At 41.9% G+C, this 20,819-nt stretch overlaps 1 protein-coding gene across 1 annotated transcript in view; it reads left to right on the forward strand.

Annotated features, from left to right (window-relative positions):
• The window catches only part of Lekr1 (leucine, glutamate and lysine rich 1), a 170,274-nt gene extending 157,388 nt beyond the window's left edge, over nucleotides 1–12,886 (forward strand). The window contains exon 13 of the mRNA XM_051157263.1: nucleotides 12,213–12,886. Coding sequence (XP_051013220.1) covers nucleotides 12,213–12,614 — 402 coding nt within the window. The 3' untranslated portion in view covers nucleotides 12,615–12,886. The remainder of the gene's footprint in view (nucleotides 1–12,212) is intronic.
• The last annotated feature ends 7,933 nt before the right edge of the window (nucleotides 12,887–20,819 follow it).

Consider the following 20,819-nt stretch of genomic DNA (forward strand, 5'->3'; position numbering starts at 1 on the left):
CTTATGTTAAAAAAAAATGCAGCAATATAAAGATAATTTTGACTTTCATGTTTTACAGCTCTGTCACCCTAAACTTGTAAGGCAGCTTGCATGCTGCAGTCTTCTGTCTTGGGTATGCCCAATTACTCCAGCAGTGTTTTTTACACTGAAGTAGGCTCCTCCTTGTTGAGAATTTTTTTAAATCTCTGTCCTACTTATGAACTGCTAAACAGTTTATAAATGGTATAACAATTAATGGCAATACTTGATCCTACTTACGACAATATAGCATATAAATACAGCCGGACGGTTTTGAATGCTAGTGAGAAGTAAGATTTCTGTCAGCCTTACTGGCATCTTAATAAAGAAGCACATGGAAAGTACTAGCAATAAATCAGTTATTAATAATCAGTACTATATCCTTGCTATATTTAAATTGCCAGCCAAAACTGAAAGCTTATGTCATCATAAGGTGAGGCACTGACTAACAGGCTCACATGATGGAGGCAAAAATTCAAATGTGAATCTCAGTACAACAGAGTTCCCTCTTCCAGGAAGAATTTCTGATTCTAAATGTCAGGGAGATCTCAGGTTTGGCCCATAGTATATCCTAGTCTCACCCACTTACCTTTACTCTAAAAACAAACAAGAACAAAGCAAATAAACCCAAAATACCAAAACAGTAAATTGAACCGAGTTGGGGTGGATGAGGAGGGGACTGATGTAGTGATTGTCTCATGTAGGAGGATAGCAGCTCAGTCTGGGCAGGAGAGGCAGAGGAGCACACCAGAGAAGCTCAGTGCAGGCAGGAGAGGCAGAGGAGCACACCAGAGAAGCTCAGTGCAGGCAGGAGAGGCAGAGGAGCACACCAGAGAAGCTCAATGCAGGCAGGAGAGGCAGAGGAGCACACCAGAGAAGCTGAAGGGAGAGGTGCTGCTTACTTGCTTCTACTGGGTTCATATTAATTAACACTCCCATGGAGAAAATCAGGCTAAAGGAGAAAAAGCCAAGCCACTGGACTAGCAAGTCTGAGTGCCAAAACAAACGGCAATGTAAAAAATAAGAAGTGACTCATTCAGGGGAAAACAGAAAAAGAATAAGGTCAATATTTTATTAAAATGTAAATTGTCATCTATGTAGATGCGAGGCACTATGCTAGATAAGTAGTCGTGTCATTATGAACAAAATGGCAGCCATCTTCTGGGTAATGTTAAAGAAAGCTTTGAGTGAATAACTGAGCTAACATCCAGAACAAAGAATGATCCAAACAGAAATGTGCCATATAAACGCCTTAGACTGAAGGGTAGAGGCACCCTACCTTAGGAGCCTATAATTTATTACTAATTAATAAATTGCCCCAAAGCCACTGACTTTAAACAGTAAGAATTCACTGTCTCATTTCTTTTTTTGAAAGATTTTTGTGTCTGCGTATGTATCAGTGGGAGTATACATATGTAGGTGCTGATGCACAGAGCTGTGCTTACCAGTGGAGGTCAGAGAGGGTGTCAGGTGTCTTTCTCTGACACTCTTAGCCTATTTGAGACAGAATCTCTCCTTGAACCTGGGCTTCCCACTTCTCAGCTAGGCCAACAAGCCCTACCACCCACAATACTGGAGCTACAGGTGTGTACAAGACACCTAGCTTCTTACAGGGGTGCTAGGGTACAAACTCGGTCCTCATGATTGCCCCAAAAGCACCTCTAGCCACTGAAACATCGCTGCAGCCCCTCAGCATCTCATCACTGTGGATCAGGAAGCTGTGAGAAGTTTAGCCGGGTGTCTGTGGTTCTGGGTCTCTTAAGAACTTGGTTTAACGGTATCCTAGAGGCAACAGTCTGAGCTAGAGGCTCATCTTGGAGAGGCTAGGCTTCTGCCTCACTTTTTTGAGTAAAGTTATAGTAACAGGTTAATATTCTCATGGGCTATTAATGGAGAACCTGTGGCTATTGGCCAGAGGCATCCCTCAATTCCATGCTACACGGGCCTATCCATAAAAGAACTCACACTGTCCACTGGCTTTCAAGAGTAGAGAAAAGGTGCCAAGGCAGAAGCCACAGTCCTTAGGTAATCCAGAAGTGACACAGCATACATATAAAGTAAATGAACCAATAAATCCAACCACATGCAAGGCAAACAAGTACCCAAGATGTGACTATCAGGAGAGTGGGCCTGGGCCATCCAAAGCTTCTGTAGGCGTTCCTTTTGCTGTGATTTGTTATCTACTGCTGGGGTTAAGCATCATGATCAAACAATAGAAGAATAAGTTTAGTTGGGCTTGTGCTTCCAGGAGGCTCGAGTTTATGGTGGTGGAGCAAGGGCATGGACGTGGACAGCTGGCACAGCAGCTGAGGGCTCAGATCTTGATCCACAAGCAGGAGACAGAAAGAGACATTGAGAATCGGGCCAGTCTTTTGAAACCTCAAAGACCAGTGGCACATCTTCTCCAACAAGGACACACTTCCTAGTCCTTCTCAAACAGTTCCACCACTAGAAACCAAGTATTCAAACATGAGTCTACACTACATCTTCTGACCACATCCTCTGGAGATGATGTTAGCAAAACTCTAGGGGAAGAGTGGACTTCTTTGCAGATAAGAGATCTAAGGAGAGCTCATCTCATCCTGTTCCTAGTTATGAAAGGTTTTAAGACAGGTTACATTTTTAAAAATATGGACTTCTAGGACTAGAGAGATGGCTCAGCAGTGAAAAGCAGTGGTGGTTCTTCCCAGTAACCTGGGTCAATTCACAGCACCCAGATGGCAGTTCACAACTGTCTGAACTCAGTTCCAGGACATGTAATGCCCTTTTTGATCTCCAAGGACTCCTATACATACCCAGGGCACAGACACACAATAAGTAAACAAACAAAAAGTATGGACTTCTGAAAGATAGAAGGATATTAGGTTAGTATGTAAATAGTCATGGCTCAGTACTACAGGGGAGAAAGCATCGTTCATAAAATAAAGCTAATGTTTATCGGTGGGCAGTTTTATCTCATGGGAGGGACAAGTATACTAGGTTTTCCATCATAACTTACCAAAATATCAAATTAAATAATGAGAACTGAAGCATAAGGAAAGAGCTAAGGCTATTTCCCTGCTAAACGTGCCATAGTATATAATATGCTTATTAAATAGGAAATTAGCCAATGAATGTGCTAGGATTTATGGGCAGAAAGAATGAGAACTGTAAATAAAGTCTTATAATATGAAAACTTCTGTGTGTTTTTAACCATATTCTTCAGATACTTTAAGTTCCTCAGATTCTGGAGAATTTAAAGCTGTAATTACATGGGGAAAAAAATTCCATTAGAATAAAGATAAATTAGTCTTCTCCTAAGGAGGCTAATTTAGGTGAGGAAAGCCTTGTTCTCTTTCAAGAGGCCAAGGAGAATGGGGTGTTTTTTAACTGTAGGAAAGAGTTAGAAGGAAGTTGAAACCTCTGACAGGCAAACAGAGCCTTCCTCAGTGCAGTTGGGAAGTGACAACAGTACATAAGGCAGAACAGTGAGGAGGTGCAGTGACTCACAAGACAGGGAATAAAAAACAAAATTCCTGGAAATGTAAACTTGAACAAGACTCCAAAAAGTTCACACTAAAACACTGGAACATCAAAAACAGAAAAGAGAACAGGAAGTTAATGGTAGCAAATAGCACATTGTCATTAAAGCCAAATTAAATCAGGTCATGTATTTTTGGTACCAGTGGTTCCCCACCCTCATGTGCATTCTACATGAGTTCTGTTAAGACAGTGTGGGTAGTAAGAGGGGCAGAAATTACAGATTCTGCAGTTCTTGTAGCCCATATAATAGTAATTTTTTTTTTAATTCAAAAATAGAAAACAGTGCTCCTAGTTAAACATGGAGAATAGAATGGGTGTGTTTATCTCTGCTTCACTGCACTGCCATGAAATAAAAAATGCATAAATCCATCAGGGCAAACGAAACAAGGGAAGAGCTGACACCTGATGAAAAAGGCAAAAGCAAATGCCTTAGAGATAACGGATTTGGCAAAGTATGGAACATTGGATCCCAGTAGCCATTGTGGGTGAGGGAAGCCCAAAGAACCCTAATTACATGGCTCAGGAAAGGAAGTCACAAAACACCTCTGAAGATAGGATCAAAGAATGGAGCCAAAAGCAGGACTGATTGGGAGTAAGAGGAACAAATAGATTCTCAGGGACCCACAGTCCCCCAGTATCTCTACCCACCTGCCTGAGACACTGTATGTGAAAATACATCAGAGCGCGGACTAGAACAAGAGCCGCAGTGAGTCTATATAGCAAATAGGAGACATCCTTTCCTGTCACAAACTCCTTTCCCACTGTGCAGACAACAAGGCTTCTATGTGAGTAACCAAGAAGTTAGAAGTCTCTTATGAAATGACATGTATATTGACCATTGGGGTGTCTAGGACAGTAGCTATATCCATGTCCCATCGGCCTGCTCAGAAGTGGGCTAGCCAATAGCCCTATCCAGACACACAAATCATTCTGGAAACTTGATTTTTAGTCATAAACAGCCAAAGACCACATAATATTTTAGAACTTTAATATGAAGGACAGAAACCAGAAACAAATGAATACATAATTAGCCCAACCAGATTTGGTCACCAAATGTGTTGACTTGCAGTGTTTTCCTTTTCAGAGCATTTGAATGTCAAAATTGTGGCTTGAAGGTTCGCCAATCTGTATTTGTGTCAACACACCTGTTTTTATTGTTGTGTTGCTTTACTTGGCATCCCGCATTTGCTTTTGTGTAAGAAACAAGCAAAGGAAGTACAAGTCATTGCTGTGTGGTGCAAAGTCAGGCAATGGCAGGGGAAGGGCAAAGAGAATTTGTCTCCAAACTGTTAGCACAGTGGAAACCTGTGCGGAGCAGAAGAACAGATTGGGGATCTTATGTGACCTTCTAAAATATTAGGATCATAGAGGGTCTTAAACCTTTTGATATCTAAAACTGTTTCTAAATATCAAATCTGCTTTAAAAAAAAACACACTTATGTAGTAGAGCACAATAGCACACACCTATAATCCTAGCACTTGGGGAGGCAGAGGCAGGCAGATCTCTGTGAGTTCAAGGCCAGCCTGGTCTACAAAGGGAGTCCAGGACATGCATTTATGTAAACCTGTAAGATGGAACTTTGAGTCGCTGAGGTTTTTTTGGGGTTTTGTTTGTTTGTTTCCATTTTTTGAGACAGGGTTTCTCTATGTAGCCTTGGCTGTCCTGGACTCACTTTGTAGACCAAGCTGGCTTTGAACTCACATAAAGCTGCCTGCCTCTGCCTCCAGAGTGCTAGGATTACAGGTGTGTGCCACCACTGCCTAGCTGGAAGTTTATGAATACGTAGCATTTACTAGCAAAATTGGCTTATTTTCAAGAGGGATTTCCTCTGCTTGGGAATCTATACTTACTGCAAATGCATTGTTACAGACAAAATGGCATGTTCCTCTATGGCAATTCTATGTAGGAGAATGAGAAACTCAAGTGCAGTCAGTAAATTATCAAACAAGTGATTCTCACTCATCCTGGAGACATCATAAAGTTACAGCATCAGTTTCTCTTTCAAAGAGTAAAGCTCTAAAGAGTCATGGTTAGGCTTAGCTGCCTGGCAGCAGCATCAGATGAACTGAGAACCCAAGAATTCAACCAAGGAGCCTGGGCAGACAGGAGCATCTCTACTTGTGAAGAAGGGAGGAGATGTCAGGAAAGTGACGAGTTATGGAGAAATATGGAGGCATCGCTTGGTTGCACTTAATTAATGGTGACAGGATATTAAAATCAGATTGCTGATGTAGAAAGCGAAATCCTAAATAAGGTGTGTTTTAGGCTCTTTTCCCTCATCTTGAAAAATTGGCTCTTGAAGACCCTCACTCTGAGGAATTTAGTCATCTCAATGACTTTTATTCTGATAAGCTTACAATCGTTGCCTTTGTGTTTGCAAGCATGGGTATATAGTTTTAATAAAGTCTGCCTGGCATGCGTCATTCCTAAAAGTTTAGTTTCATTTCTCATTCCTATTTTCTGAAAAGTCATCTCCATTGTTTCTGTACAGAGTTTTGGGCTGAGCAGACTAGCTGAAGGGAAGTGGACACATCTTCTGCTAACTCACAGTCATTTCCCTGTTTCCACACCTTTTCTACAGAACACTCTTCACCTCCGTTGTCCCCTTCCTGCCCAACCCAGCTGGCTGGCCACCCACTTACCTGAGTTCTATGTAGTTAGAGTTAGTAGAAACTGTGTTATCCACCATGTTGTGACTGGTCAGGACCTCATTAGTGTAAAACAGAGACAATGCCATCTGTGTCTATTCTTCAGTGAAGACTTCTTTCCTGGCATGCCCACCCCGCCTCCTGCCCATTATGCCACATACAGCTGATTCTGAAACACCACAAACAGGATTGCCACCTTCACAACAATCAGGCCACTCAGCAAAGCCTTCTGTTGCTTCTTTCCTGTGTTCACAACCGAAAACAATCAGGTTTCCCTAAGAATAAAAAGGAAAACAAATATAAACCAATCACTCTCACATTTAAAACAGCAGGGAATTGGCCACTTTCACCATTAGAACGTTTAAAGAGATGGCGAGCTAATTTACATTTTCACTTTTTTACTTACCTGCTCAGTGGGAGTTCAATTAAGCACTTAATTATCTTCAGTCCATTGGAAGCAGCCTTTGTCTGAGACAGCTCTGAGACAGCTGTAGACAGTGCTTAACAGCAGTGGGTGGGCAGAGCTGTACTTGTCCTTTCCCTAGGCCACACTAACCCAGCCCTCAGCATAGGCGCCTCCTCCATGAGCACTTAGTCCCTGCTACCCCGCCTCCCACCTTGCCCCTTGCTCTACCCTACAACATGTTTCACAAAGCTGGCATAGAAAGCGTCTTTTCGTGCCAGTGTGATCGTGCCAGGGCCCTGCTTGAAATCTCTTCCCGTGATCCAGCTGGCCCTCTCAGAGCCAAGTAAAATCTCCAGCAATAACATGTTGCCAAAGTTCCCCGTATCCGACTTCCTCACCTCCTCCTACCTCACTGCTGGTCTCTTTGTCTACGGGCTGTCTTCTAGCAGCCCTGTCCTGTGCCTGGGGCATGGCTCTCTTGTGGCCCCCTCTGCTTGAGAACCCCACTTTCCCTTCTTTCCCTGGTGCGTGCCTGCCATTTCATTTTGACTTTCAGTTCAGTTGCAATTTGTTAATATTACTTTGCCATTCTATGGTAAACTGTGGCCCAAGATGACTTTATCTAAGACATGTAGAGAGCGGTGGCTTCACAGACCGCTCTCATGTTGATGGGAGATTTTCAGCCTCGTCAAGCATATTCCATCTTACACATTCTTTCATGTTACTCAGTAAAATTACATAATAAAAGTCTGCCACAGCCAAGTGTAGTAAAGTCCCAGCACATGGGAGGCAGAGACAGGTAGATCTCTGTGAGATGGAGACTAGCCCAGTCTACGTAGTGAGTTTCAGGACAGCCAGAACTACATAGTGAGATTCTGTCTCAAAAACAAAACAAAACAAAACAAACAAACAGAGTCTGAATAGCTCACCCTTCTTGTCTAATTGCTAAAAACAATATCACTTGAGGGCATGATTGTTTTCACATGTGATGGAACTTTCTACTCGTGTGTCTACTGATTCTAGTCACACCCACATGTTCCCTTATGGTGCTGGTACACTCCGCTCCTGAAATAGCAACTTCCTAAATTTTCAAATGTTCTGTTTCCATATTTTACACTATAATTGAATAAGTTATAACACCCAAACCAATTGTGGAACAAAACTGTGCTGTAGTGCTAATGTAGGAGAAGTTGTGATATCAGCAGAGAAAATGAAGGTATTAAGATAACTACCTAAGAAATAATAGTGTTATGGCACAGGTAAAAGTCCCAATTTGTGGATTCTGTGTTCAGTTCAGAGGTCCTCCTGGTTTGGGAAATAATAGAAAGGAATTAATTCTTTGTGCTGAAAGCTAATAGCCTTGAAAGACAGGTTGCAGAGTGGTTGACCTGTCACACTGAGGCAGTCAGCAGCCTTCTCCCGGGACCCCCCCCCCCACCCCGATCTTCCTCTCAGCTAGACTGTATCCAGTAGGAATTGGAGGGTGAGATCTGAGAACCCAATGGCTGGTTCATCCCACCCTGGCTAGAAAGCACAGCCTGGAGTCTGCTGGCACCGCACTCCAGCTGCACCTGCGGCTGGGATGGCTTTCTGTTTACCCTGCCTTTCTGTTCCCCTTGCCGCTTGCCTGAAGCCATTTTTAAGGGACTTGCCTTGGGTGTGTTTTCTGTAGAGTATTACTTTCTTTTGAGGCTCAAATTGAAGTTCAGTGAATTGATTGGATTTTATTTTTCTCTGATGAGAGCTTCTGTCATCACCTCTGCTCTTTACTTTTCATATTCTGCTCCTACCATTCACCCACTGATTGTTTACCTCACTGTCCATTGCTATCCATATTTGCTTTGATGTTTTAGGAAAACTGACTTCTTCTCGATGTTTTCTTAAGCAGGCATTTTATACTAATTAACATAAAACTATTTAAATTTGAGCCGGGCGGTCGTGGCGCACACCTTTAATCCCAGCACTTGGGAGGCAGAGACAGGTAGATCTCTGTAAGTTCGAGGCCAACCTAGTCTACAGAGCAAGTTCCAGGACGGTTAGAGCTGTTACACAGAGAACTCCTTTCTTGAAAAACAAAAACAAACAAACAAACAAAAAAACCCATTTAAATTTGATTACTCCTACACAATTTGTCAGCTTTATATGTATCATATAAAGAGATAAATATAGACATAAAGCACTGTAGATGTGGATAAATACTATTTATATATAAATAAAGCAGTAGGATCTTTCCTTTTAAAAGAAAGATTAAGTTAATAGAGTTTAGAACTTTTGGAGCAATCAGATGAAAATGTCTTACCAGTTTTCATCACTCTCATGTATGTCCTAGACATGTGCATGCCTCCCATATGACTGATGTAGACTCTTCACACGGCTAGGCAGTGACAGGCCTCTACCACTTCAGGGACGAGTTGCTCTCTGTAAGTTACGTAACCAACTCTGGCTTCTGGGTCTTAGTGGTGGATATGGCAGGAGCAGCAAGTGTGGCCGCTCTAACACATGCCTTATTCATCTTCCATGCTAGCAGCTTGGTCCTCCCCGCCTCTGATCGCCAGCCGTATTCAGGTGGAGTTAATGAAAGCCAGATGACAAGGCCACAGATGCCAGTAGTTTCCAATTCCTCTAAAAACTAAAAACAAGCAGAAGCAAATAATTGATCAATGGCTTAAAAATTTGGAAATGGGGATCATATGTGTATGCAATATAAATATAAGTAAGGACCTTTGACCCAGATATTTTAATGGTTTTATTAAAAATTATCGTGTTAATCTGAAACGGTTCCATAGCCTACCTTTCTTTCTTCCTTCCTTCCTTTCTTTCTCTCTTTCTTTCTTTCTTTCTATATCTTAGCATTTGTTTGTTTGTTTGCTTGCTTGCTTGCTTGAGATAGAGTCTCTGTGTAGCCTTGGATATCCAGGAACATGCTATGTAGACCAGGCTGGCCTCTAACTCAGAGATCTTCCTGCCTCTGCCTCCCTAGTGCTGGGATTACAGTGCATATTATATTTTAATTCCCAAATTTGTAAGTGAGTGAAGTTTTGTCCCTAATCACAAGAAACTCAAATACAGGAAGCTGCAGCTCAGCCCATGGTTTCTTGTTTAGTTCCACAGGTGGTAGATTAGTCAGTGTATCTTATGGAGGATGTTTTCCACTAAGAGTCAGACTTGGAAATGCCTTAGTTATTTTTACAAACTAACTTGATTGATAATACCTATAGCACCATCACTTCAAATGTCCTTGTTTTTTAGGATACCACTTTGAATGGCTGGCTTTCATCCTCGTGTGTGTGTGTGTGTGTGTGTGTGTGTGTGTGTGTGTGTGTGTGTGTGCGCGCGCGCACACATGCATGCATGGAGGCCATGTGGAGTCCAGAAGTCAATATTGGATGTCTTCCTCCGTCACTATACACCTTTTTTTTTTTTTTTTTTTTTTTTTGGAGACAGGTTCTCTCATTGAACCTGGATGTTATCACGTCAGCCTGACCAGCTGCCCTTCAAATCCCTAGCAGTCTTCCTGTCTTTGCCTTCTCAGCACTTGGATTCCAGACATGCTTTGCCATCCCTGGCTTTTTCCATGCTTGCTCAGGAACTGAGTTCAAGTCCTTATGCTTGCATGGCAGCCAGATTATTGACTGAACCATCTCCCCAGCCCCTCACCCCTCCTCCCCCTCTATTTGCAGACTAATGTCCAGTGTTGTATTACTTTTCTTGGGGAGACATGAACAAACATCTCTTCACCTCAGATAGGTCCTTCGTGACAGATCAAATGAATAGTTCCATTCAAATTCATCTTGCTGAACCAAATAATTTTATTGGGCTTACTTATAGATACATGGGTGTGGGGTTATGTAACAGGAGCACAGGTAAGCCCAAATCAGCTGCATCTCCAAAAAGGTCCACTCCAGTATGGGTGACAACTTCTCAAAAGCTTCATACATGACGTGTACACACACACACACACACACACTAACTCAGAACTAATGAGGTGAAGGAGAGGATGGAATGTCAGATGAGAGTCTAATGACCCTCTTTACTTCCTCCTATGAAGAAATGTCAGTTGGCCTACTCTTGTGACAGTCTAGAGTGGGCAAGTACAGCTGCTCTGATTAAGATGGTTATATTATGCCTGAGGATAACATTTTGTAATATCCAGACATTGGGAAGATCCAAGACCTAAGGTTTACTATGGCTTTTAAAAGAATTGTGAGGATCCATTTGTGAAAATGGATCATTCCTCAGCTTAAAAAGAAATGCAGAACCTCAGACTTTGATGGAGCCTTAGTCCAATCATATTTTGTTTGTTTGTTTTGTTTTTCAAGACAGAGTTTCTCTGTGTAACAGTCCTGGACTCACTTTGTAGACCAGGCTGACTTCGAACTCACAGAGATCTACCTGTCTCTGCCTCCCAGAGTGCTGGGATTACAGACGTGTGCACCACATGACTAGCTCCAATCACATTTAAAGCTCACATTTGTATCAATATATCCCTACTGAATGAGAGTCCACTTTCTCCAGATTATTCTATCAAAAAGCCCCTCCTTTTAAAAGTACATAGTATCCACTCTTGGGTTCAGATTTGATTAGATACATAAAACCCAGTTCTGTTCAGCGTCATGAGCTGCAGGCTTGCTCAGTAAGAGGTTGAGCTAGACTTTGTATGTGGATGATCCCGCCAATCATGTGTTGCAGGTTAGTCCCCAGGTGGTACTTCTGGGAAGTGCTGGAGTCTTTGAAATGCTGGTCTGGTGGGAAGTCCTCCATCACTGGAGGTGTGCGACCAAAGCAGGTGGTGGCATCCTGGCAGACTGCCACACTCTGTGGACTGGCTGTACCACACACTCTTGCTGAGATATGCCACCTTCTCTAGGTCCCACCACAAAGAAGCTGTCTCATATTAGACTGTTACCTCCAGAATCAATGAGCCAAAATAAATGTATTCCCCTTCAAGTTAATTGCCTCAGGTAGTCTTCACAGTAATGAGGCACTGACTAATGCAGACACACATTCCCCACAGCCTGTAGTAGCTGGATGAGATTTCTACTGGAAGTAAAAGGAAATGTTCTTTATGGGAGGATACTACCCTAAAGAACAGCACATGGTGTATATTTAAGTTCTACTAAAAGCGTGTGATAACTAATATTACTGTTTAAATGCTGTGGCTGATATATTGTTATTCTTTTCAGTCTCATAATTTTACCAGTTGGCCTCATGAATTGGCCTATTCCTTCTTTATAAAATACTACAAGATGACATTTTACAGATATTAGTGGATATCAGAACACACTGTTTAAAACATGAAGTAAGAAAGTTGAAATCTGACTGATGTAGCCACTAACAGGCCTGGAGTCTTATCCCAATCCTACTATAGCGTCTGCGGAACCCTGGACAGGTCACTCCACCTCACTCACAAATGGCAAGGGTTGAACGAATCGTTGTGTTGGCATTCTTTCCAGCCTCTCACACTATTTTTCACTTCTCTCTCTCATGTGGTAAAGTAGTAAAGAGACAGAGAATACAGCCTCTGACCTTCAGCTCAGTTCTGATGTAAATTGTCAGTAGCTGTCCAGTTACATAAACTGTTTAAAGCCAGGAGTGCTTTTTCCTCATCTCTTTTCAGAACACTTTCCTCCAGGAAACAGTGCGTAGAGAGTGTGAAGAACGCTTTGAACTGACAGAGGCTTTGAGTCAAGCCAGAGAACAGCTCCGGGAGCTCAGGAGGAGCGGAGGAAGCTTGCCCTGTTCCCTTAACAAGGGCGCCCTAACCTACCCTGCCTCGGCAGTCAGTAATCACCAGGAGCAAAGCAGCGTGAGACAGAACTGTGGACGAGGCACCAACGTGCCCAGCCTGCGTGGACTGCCGAAACCCACGACTTCCCCAACCCCAGATAAGCTCAAGAAGGTTGGCAGCTCCGGACTTCCCTCCCTTCCCCGGCCTCATCCTCTCGGCCGAGCATCTTCTGTAACTGAGGCCAGACAGAGGTTGACAGCCATCCTTCGCAGGAGGCTGAGTCAGCAGTGAGGAACTGCTTCGGGGCTGTTCCACCCACTGTGCACACACCCTTCACAGCATAGCAGAGACTCTCTGTGATGGGGTGCCAGGAAACGAACGCATCTGTAGATACATTTAACAAGGGTAAAAGGCTAGGAGTGTGGAGCCACGTTTTTCAAAGAGCCTTGGAAATGGTAACAGATAATGAAATTGGTACTCCAGAGAGCTGATCTCTGCGTTCATGTATGTGTTTTATGTCTAGAGACCACAGGTAAAGGCTTCTCCTCCTAGAGTTTTTTCCTTTTCCTCCCTCATTTCCTCCCTTCCATTCTACCTTCTACTTTCCTTCTTTCTTTCTTCCATCATCTCCACAGATATCTCCGCAGATTGTCTCCACAAAAAGATCATATTGGTTTTATTGTCATTTTTTTCATTTGTTTATTGAACTAAATAGATGTGATAAATATTCCAAATAGAAAAAGAAAGTCCTTAATTAATTTCCAAAATATTTACTCCAAATATTTGCAGAGCTAATATCATCGAATTCTCCTTTCCCTCAGCCTACATGGTTGTCAGAGTGCTTCATAGGATGGGTCAGAAGTGACGGTAGACAGACAGCCTTTTAGAAGACTGTGTGGTGTGAGGCTGGGGACCTGCTACAAAATGATGGTGATTCCCATTCAGGGAAAAGTGGTTTGATTCTCAAATTATGAATATCATTTGAAAATAGAAAACAGAACACATGACCATGAAAATGTTTCTTGGTGGATATTTTCTGCACTGAACACTTTCTGGCACACAGCTGAGTTCCACTGAACTTGCATTCTCCAGCCATTGGGAGGAGAACTGACACAAGACTGCTTAGCAAAAAGAACATCAGGCTAATTTGGATTCATTGATTATCCCTGGAAATGGGTAACTGATTAACATTTTCTATTCTCGGGGTGAGAATGGAAAACAAGATCTGCGATTTGGAGTTACCTTAGAGCTTCCCGCTCGTCCGACTGTTCTTACCCCAGGCCAGCGCTCATCTGTCTTTCCTCCATCTGTACGACTGTGTTTGTCTTTATATTTTTTTGAAGGAAAAAAAAAAAGACTTCATCCTCCGCCAAATGTATCATGACCATTCAACTTTCCCCTTCTCATATAGGAATACTAGTAACACGCATGATTATAGACTTGAAATTATCTCTTTTGCTGCAGTATTGATGAGAGAAACCAATGGTGCCTGGCGTCCTTACCACTGCATAAAAGAGTTAACATCACTAAACAAAGTCAAGGTTGTCTCCCGCCTTTCTAAGGCTTAGTGAGGATGTTTTCACCTTAAAATGATTGCACATTGGGTCTTTGAGTTCTAGCTGCTTTAGGTAAAGCATCTCCCTGTTAAGGATTACGATGTTTTCCTTGTTTGCAGAGGTTGCTACTCCTCATAAGGGCATTGCAAAAGAGCACAGCACCACATAAGAGGAAAGGTCGCTGTAGCCACCTCTGCAGATTAGAAGTAGATGAAGAGCTTGTGACTGGGCTGAAGGACTAAGTTTACTTAATGACAGAAGTTGGACTTAATCCCAGTCTTTCCAGCCCTAAGAGCCCCCCAACCCTCCATGGTGGTGGTTGTCAGCAGCACCTACACTGTTGCTAATTAGCATCGTTCCTTCTTTAAGTGCGCCCCCTTTCCAAACTTGAGTTTGTATACGAAGGGAGGGTTATTCAGGGAAGAATACTATAAAGTAGCAAAGGTCCTTTGCTAATTGCACTTTTCCTAGTTAACTCTAATATAAATGCATCTATTAAAATAAGAATTGTTCATTGGTGTTCCCGTTCCTTGGTATCCTCTTGTATAATCCACCAGGGACCACTGCAGGAGAGCTCCTTGTTCCAAACTTTTGTTTGCATGTTGCATTATGAATGGCTGTGACATAAGGTAGGTGGTGAAGCGAGCACAGGCGCAGGCTATCTTAGACAGCGATCTCTGTTGTCAGGCTAGCCGTGCTTTCTCACTGTCTTGCAGTTGCAGCCCTCCTTGCAAGAGTCATGGGCATACAATGAGTTTCTTTATTTTTACTCTGAATACAGGTCGATAAGGACAGCCATATGTAAGCTTTCTGAACTGATACAATGACGACCATTACAAAGCCTGGTTTCTTAGTTTGTTGATACGCCCTTGCTTTACAACGAATAACTCTAACTCAGAATGGAACCATACTCTGTCATGAGATTGTGTTATATGCTACAAAGGTATCAGAGAAGCACGAACAGAAAAATGGTATTTACATTTGGCTTAACCTACACCATCTGAATAGTATAGATTAAGCTATAGGAATATGTATTTGAAGAAAGAAACCCTTAAAAGCAGCACAAGAACTTGTGACCTAGAGGTTAAAACACATCTCTTTGACTCTTTGATTTTCCCAGTGGTGAACTCTTCTTCTTCTTCTTTTTTTTTTTTTTTTTTTTTTTTTTTTTTTTTTGCTTTGGTTTGGTTTGGGTTTTGGTTTTTAGTTTTTGGTTTTTTTATTCCACCTGCTGGGATTAAAGGCATGCACCACCGCCTGGCTCCAGTGACCACTCAGCATGAAAGAGTGTCAGGAATGTTAATAAAGCAGTGGAGAAGCCAGACATGGTGACGCATACCTTTATGGGAGGCAGAGACAGGTAGCTCTCTGTGTGTTCAAGGCCAGCCTGGTCTACAAATAGAGTCAAAGACAGCAAGGCTGTTACACATAGAAGCCTTGTCTATAATAATAATAATAATAATAATAATAATAATAATAATAATAATAATAATAATAATAATAATAAAAAGTAGTGACGCGATAGAGACAAGGCTCAGCAATGAAGAGCACTTGCTGAGGACTCTGATTTGGTTCCTGTGGTCACATGGTACCTCACAACCATCTATAACTGCCTCAGGAGCTGATGCTCTCTTCTAACCTCCAGGGCACTGCCCCTAGTTGATACACATCCATAGGCCTTAACAAAACACACACACATACACGAAATAATAAATAATTTTAAAACCATAAATAATTTTAGATTTCTGAAGTTTCTGAACATCTTGAATTGCAGGATAATCCTAAAGCTATACAATGTTTCTTCAGCAGATGTGCAAACTAAGATGAAAAAGCATGGTTAGAACTAGGAAGAAGAAAAAGGAATAAGTCATATTCTAGATCCTCAAGAACTGTATAACACAGTAAAGCACATGCAGACATAATATAGATGGGAGGTGATGAGTAAAGACTCACTTCATCGAGTGGAGGTGTTGTTGAGTAAGGGCCAGAGCATGCTTTTAGCTGGAAGTGACATGTGCTTTGCTAAAAATTGGGAGCATCTCCCTGGCATGGCTGTGCTGGGTATTGTGGAATGGGAAGGCTGAGGATGCAACAGCAGCTGGCAGACAATGAGTATTCCAGACGAGCTAATGAAGTTCTAATGAAGATCTTTGTGTCGGGAATAAATAATAGGCATCAGATTAAAAATCTATTCAGAGTAGGGAAAGGATTGTTTTTTCTCCTGCTAACTGCAATTTGAAGCCATTGCCAGCCCTTGACGTGTTGGCAGGAGTGCATTTGGTAAGCATGGCTCTAATTATAGGATCATCGCTACTCAAGAGTATTATAACCCCTCTGAATAATGTGAGATAGTGGGACTGCAGTTCATCTGGGAAATGCGTGATCCTATAGACTGCTATAAGTAAGAACTCTCCTTATAGGAGCACAGATCTGAAAAGTGTTCTATGAATTATGGAGGAAGAGTGAGAAGTTATCATCCTGACTCAACGCAAGCACAGCTAAGCAGGGAGATCCTGGAGTGACGCTGTGCAATGAAACTTTATGGTCTTCGCTGTTTATGAAGGGAACTGTAAACGACAATGCTGAGGTTACAGTAAGGGCTATCTTCAGATCTTTATATTTTATGGTCCTGAGGAGACCTGACACATCACCTGGTCCAGATGTATATATCTTATCTAAGTAGATAATAGCTGACTTAGTTAATTTTCTATTTGCATAACTGTGTAAAATCAGACTGAATGAAAGAACCTGGGCTTCAACTTCTGGCTTACACAGCTCATTTCCAGACAGAGTATCATCAGTGTGCCAGCCTTTTACTGCTCGAAGTCTGCTTCCAGGAAGATCAGCACCTGCTTGGCACGTTGTTAGAAATGCAGTTTCAGTCCTCACATCCAAGCCTACTGACTGAACTGTCCTCTCTCTCCTCTCCCCTCTGCCTTTCCCCTCCCGTGCTCTCCCCTCCTCTTCCCTTTCCTCCTCTCCTCTGCTGTTCTTTTTCTCTTCTCCCTTCTGCCTTTCCCCTTCCCTCCTCTCCCCTCCCCTCCCCTCTCCTCCCCTCCCCTCCTCTCCTCTCTGCTGTCCTCTCTCCTCCTCTCTCCCACCCCTTGCACTCATCACTGAGCTATATCCCCACCCTGAAGCCTTAAAGAGACCCTCAGGGGATTTGTGTTTGCTTGTGGCCCAGTATTTCACATCTACTTACCACAAGTTAGAGTAGTCTTGCCATATTTTGTCCCTTGTGCCTAAGTGAAGACAGTGGGACAATGAGACCAGCCCCCCACCTGCCACAGTGACCCATTTAACACCCACTCCCAGTGCATTAAGATCCTTCTAAGTGGTCATTGATTGAGAATCTATAACTCTCCAGAAAAACCAGTGGTTAAGGCAAATCAATATTCGTCCCTAAAACACCCACAGCTTTGAGCCTGAGAACAATGAGATTTTATTGTTCAAATTCAATAGCAGAATTTTGATTTAAATAATTTTAATCATTGGCAGATCGTTGAATTATCATAAACTTTAATCTCATAATAGCATGTATTTGAACGTCTGTTTATTTTTGTAATGGTGATGCTTATTGTCTTCTGAGACTTGTGAATACAGAATACTTGGAAAATGTTCTCGGGTGATAAAGTAAATGCAGTGAGATTGTTCCTGCAGGATGTAGTTCTGAATCGCTTAACTATAAAAGCAACCTGGGCATTACACCTGGATTAATATGTTTAAAGACAGAATTAGCACTGGCTAAATGGAAGTCAGTTCAGATATTCAGTTCCACAAATCTGGAAAACACAATGCGGTATTAAAAACACTCTCACTTGCCCATGAGCATTGCTGGCTTGTCTCACGATACCCCAGGACAGCCACGCTCTTTAAATATGTGTCCTTCCTTTCTTCTTTCTTTTCAGCATTGTGCATGTTGTGCATGTGAGCCTGAGAACAATGGGGAGTTGTTCTTCTCGTGTGTTGTTCTTGTGCTGAGCCATGTCTCCAGTCTGTTCTTTGAGTTGTTTTTAATTAAGAAAAGAATGAAAGAAGCCAGACATGATAGCACACACCTGTGCCTACAGTACCAGGAAGGTAGAGGCAGGAGGATCACTGCAAGTTCAAAGCCAACCTGGCCTACATGGCACATTTGAGGCTACATCTAGGGCTACATATAGAGACCCTCTCAGTCAATCAATGTAAAGATAATGATGAGACAGATTGACTTCATTTGCCATTTAAAATTTTAATACCTCATTACCATAGTTAGTGTTATAGTTAAAAATAGGTCTTGTAGTTAAGTAAGTCAAACTCGGCAATTAAACATGTTAACTTAGGATAGTGAAGCCTTTCCTCTTCTTTCCTCTCCCCTCCTCTCCGTGTGAGCAGGATTAATGCTGGCAGTAGATTTATTTGCTGACAATGTGAGCATCTGGCCCTGTCTCGCTGCCAGCACTGTCTCCATCTCCCAGGCGAGCTCGGTGCAGCCTAGCGCATTAATCTAGAGAGATCTCTCTGTCCTCCGTCTTCTTGAAGCAAAGGAGTTCTCCAGTCGTAAGTTTCTATCCAGAGCCTTAAATTTCTAGGGAATTAAGGTCACTGCCAAAATTCAAGTGACTCCTTTCTACTTCTTGAAAGCAGGGTTTCTGAAAACCTTTCCACCCACTATTACCAGACTTTAAAATAATGTATTTGAGGATTAAGCTTCGTTTCAAGGATCTCGAAATTGAAATCATTTTCTTTTTCCATGTAGTATACAATACTTAATATAGAAACTGAGATGTGTACTCTGGTGAGCTAGAGAAAAAAATCTACCGCTTGAACAGCCCCAGGCACGGCCCAATCTATGTGCGCCCTCCAGACTCAAACATTTGCTAATGTTTCCTAAATTAAATAGGGGGAAAACTATGTATGTCTTGCACATATTTAGGTTAGAATCTTAAATAATCACAAGTTTGAGTAGATGTTTTTGGCATTTGTAAAATAACCAGAATATTAAAAGCATATGTTTAAAACATAATTTTAGGGTTATTATTTTTTTATTACTGCAAAATCTTTATTGACCTACCATATTAAGTTACTATAAATACATACATAACCTTATGAAGTTTCTCTGGTTTGAGATGTTATAATAGTCCACATCTATTGCTACGTCACTTTTAGGATGACGTAAGTAAATATTTTTAATGAATAATTATGAATCATAAAAATTAAACTTTATTCGTAGTGCCTTTCTTTTTTAATTTAGTGTGTGCAGCAGTACGATGAGCGTGCCTGTGCTGTGGTGTGAGTAGGGGTCAGAGGACAACTCTTGGAATTCAGTTCTCTGTTTCCGCTGTGGAATCTGGTCCTCAGGCTTGCACAGCGATTGCTCCCACCCACTGAGTCACATCACTGGCCTTGATAGTGCTTCTGTCATGGGTCAGATCATGTCCTTGTCCTTCCATGTAATGGAAAATTAAAATGTATCTAGTGACGTATGCCTGTTATCCTAGTAGCTGAAGCCAAAGCAGGAGGATGGTGGTGAGTGCACGGCCATCTTGAACTGCATCGTGAGTTCCTGGCCAGTCTGAACTACGAGTCCCTGTCTCACAAAGACTATAGTGACATAACAACAGCAGGGAAACAGGAAAAATTAATAATTGACTAGTCTATGTGTACGATATTAGTTCTTTTGAGACAAGTTCTGCTGTGTAGCCCAGGCTGGCCTTGAACTCATGATCTTCCTGCCTCAGCCTCCAAACTGAGGCCGCATGTACCATCATGCTGAGAATTACTTATGTCTTGTTAATTGGTTAAAAATTCAATGTTTTTTAAAAACTTTTCTCTGACATCTATAATAAACTAAATAAAACTATGTCAATAAATGTTGATAATTTACAAATTTGAATTATACTTAAAAGAATTGGTGATACTAATGTCTAATACATCTCTTGTTTAAAGAAGCCTTATAGCTAGTTTGTCTCCTAGGCACAAGTACCAAGTAGAAACGAAGAGTCCTATATATAAGAGTATTATGGGAGGAGATAATTTCAACTTTTTTTACTCAGGTCACTTTTCCTTTGCTTTAATGAAACTGCCTCACATATACCCTTTGGCACAAGACATAAGTGAAGATAATCAATAGTGTCCAGAACTGTCCTGTTCCCATCACTGTACTTTCTTTACCTTGAAGCTGAACTCAGGAAAATTCCAACATAGACCAAAATGTCGCACGTCTAAACTGCACCTCAGCGGGAGCATTTGTGTCAGGGAAATACTGACTGCTGGCCAAGCCAGAACCCTATGTGCACCCAACATTAGACCTGAGTAGGGCCCCCAGACCCACAATCCAGTAGGGAGGCTGTTCTGCCCTCTCAGGCTGCTAGCACTCGGGAGTATCAAAGGATGTTGACGTTTTCCCTGCCTCATCCGAATTGATTCCTAGAAAACCATCTCAGTGGAACCCCTGGTAATACTTTTAGCCAGAGAGACCCTGCAGCCAACCACACCCATCCACTTAGTGTGTTTAGACACACCTACAATCCCCCATGAAGTTGTTTCCACCCAGGAAGAGAAGTATAGCCATTAATATTTGATTTGAGTCTTAAATTCTTTGTGGCCTACATAGTGTGAGTTCTAAGCCAATAATAGTTACTGTCATCAGATTCTTATTTTTACAAATCATCTTGGAGCAAAAGCGATTGTTTGTTTATTCCATCCATGGCCTGAATATAATGCACGGAGCAGAAATGTTACCACTTTTAGTGTTATACTTAAGAATTTAGGTATAGTTTGAATGCCTTTAAAAGTGGTTTTCTAACTATCCATGGTTTTTTTTTTTTCTACGATCAGGGATTGGACCTCAGACCTGCTGGTCAAATGCTTTGCCACTGAACAGATCTCAGAGCAACTAACCATTTCTAATTTAATGCTCTAAACTGCACTTGTGTACAGTCTGTGGTTCTCAGCTCTG

The sequence above is a fragment of the Acomys russatus genome, chromosome 15 (genome assembly GCF_903995435.1).
Source record: "Acomys russatus chromosome 15, mAcoRus1.1, whole genome shotgun sequence".
In the NCBI taxonomy this organism is placed as follows: domain Eukaryota; kingdom Metazoa; phylum Chordata; class Mammalia; order Rodentia; family Muridae; genus Acomys; species Acomys russatus.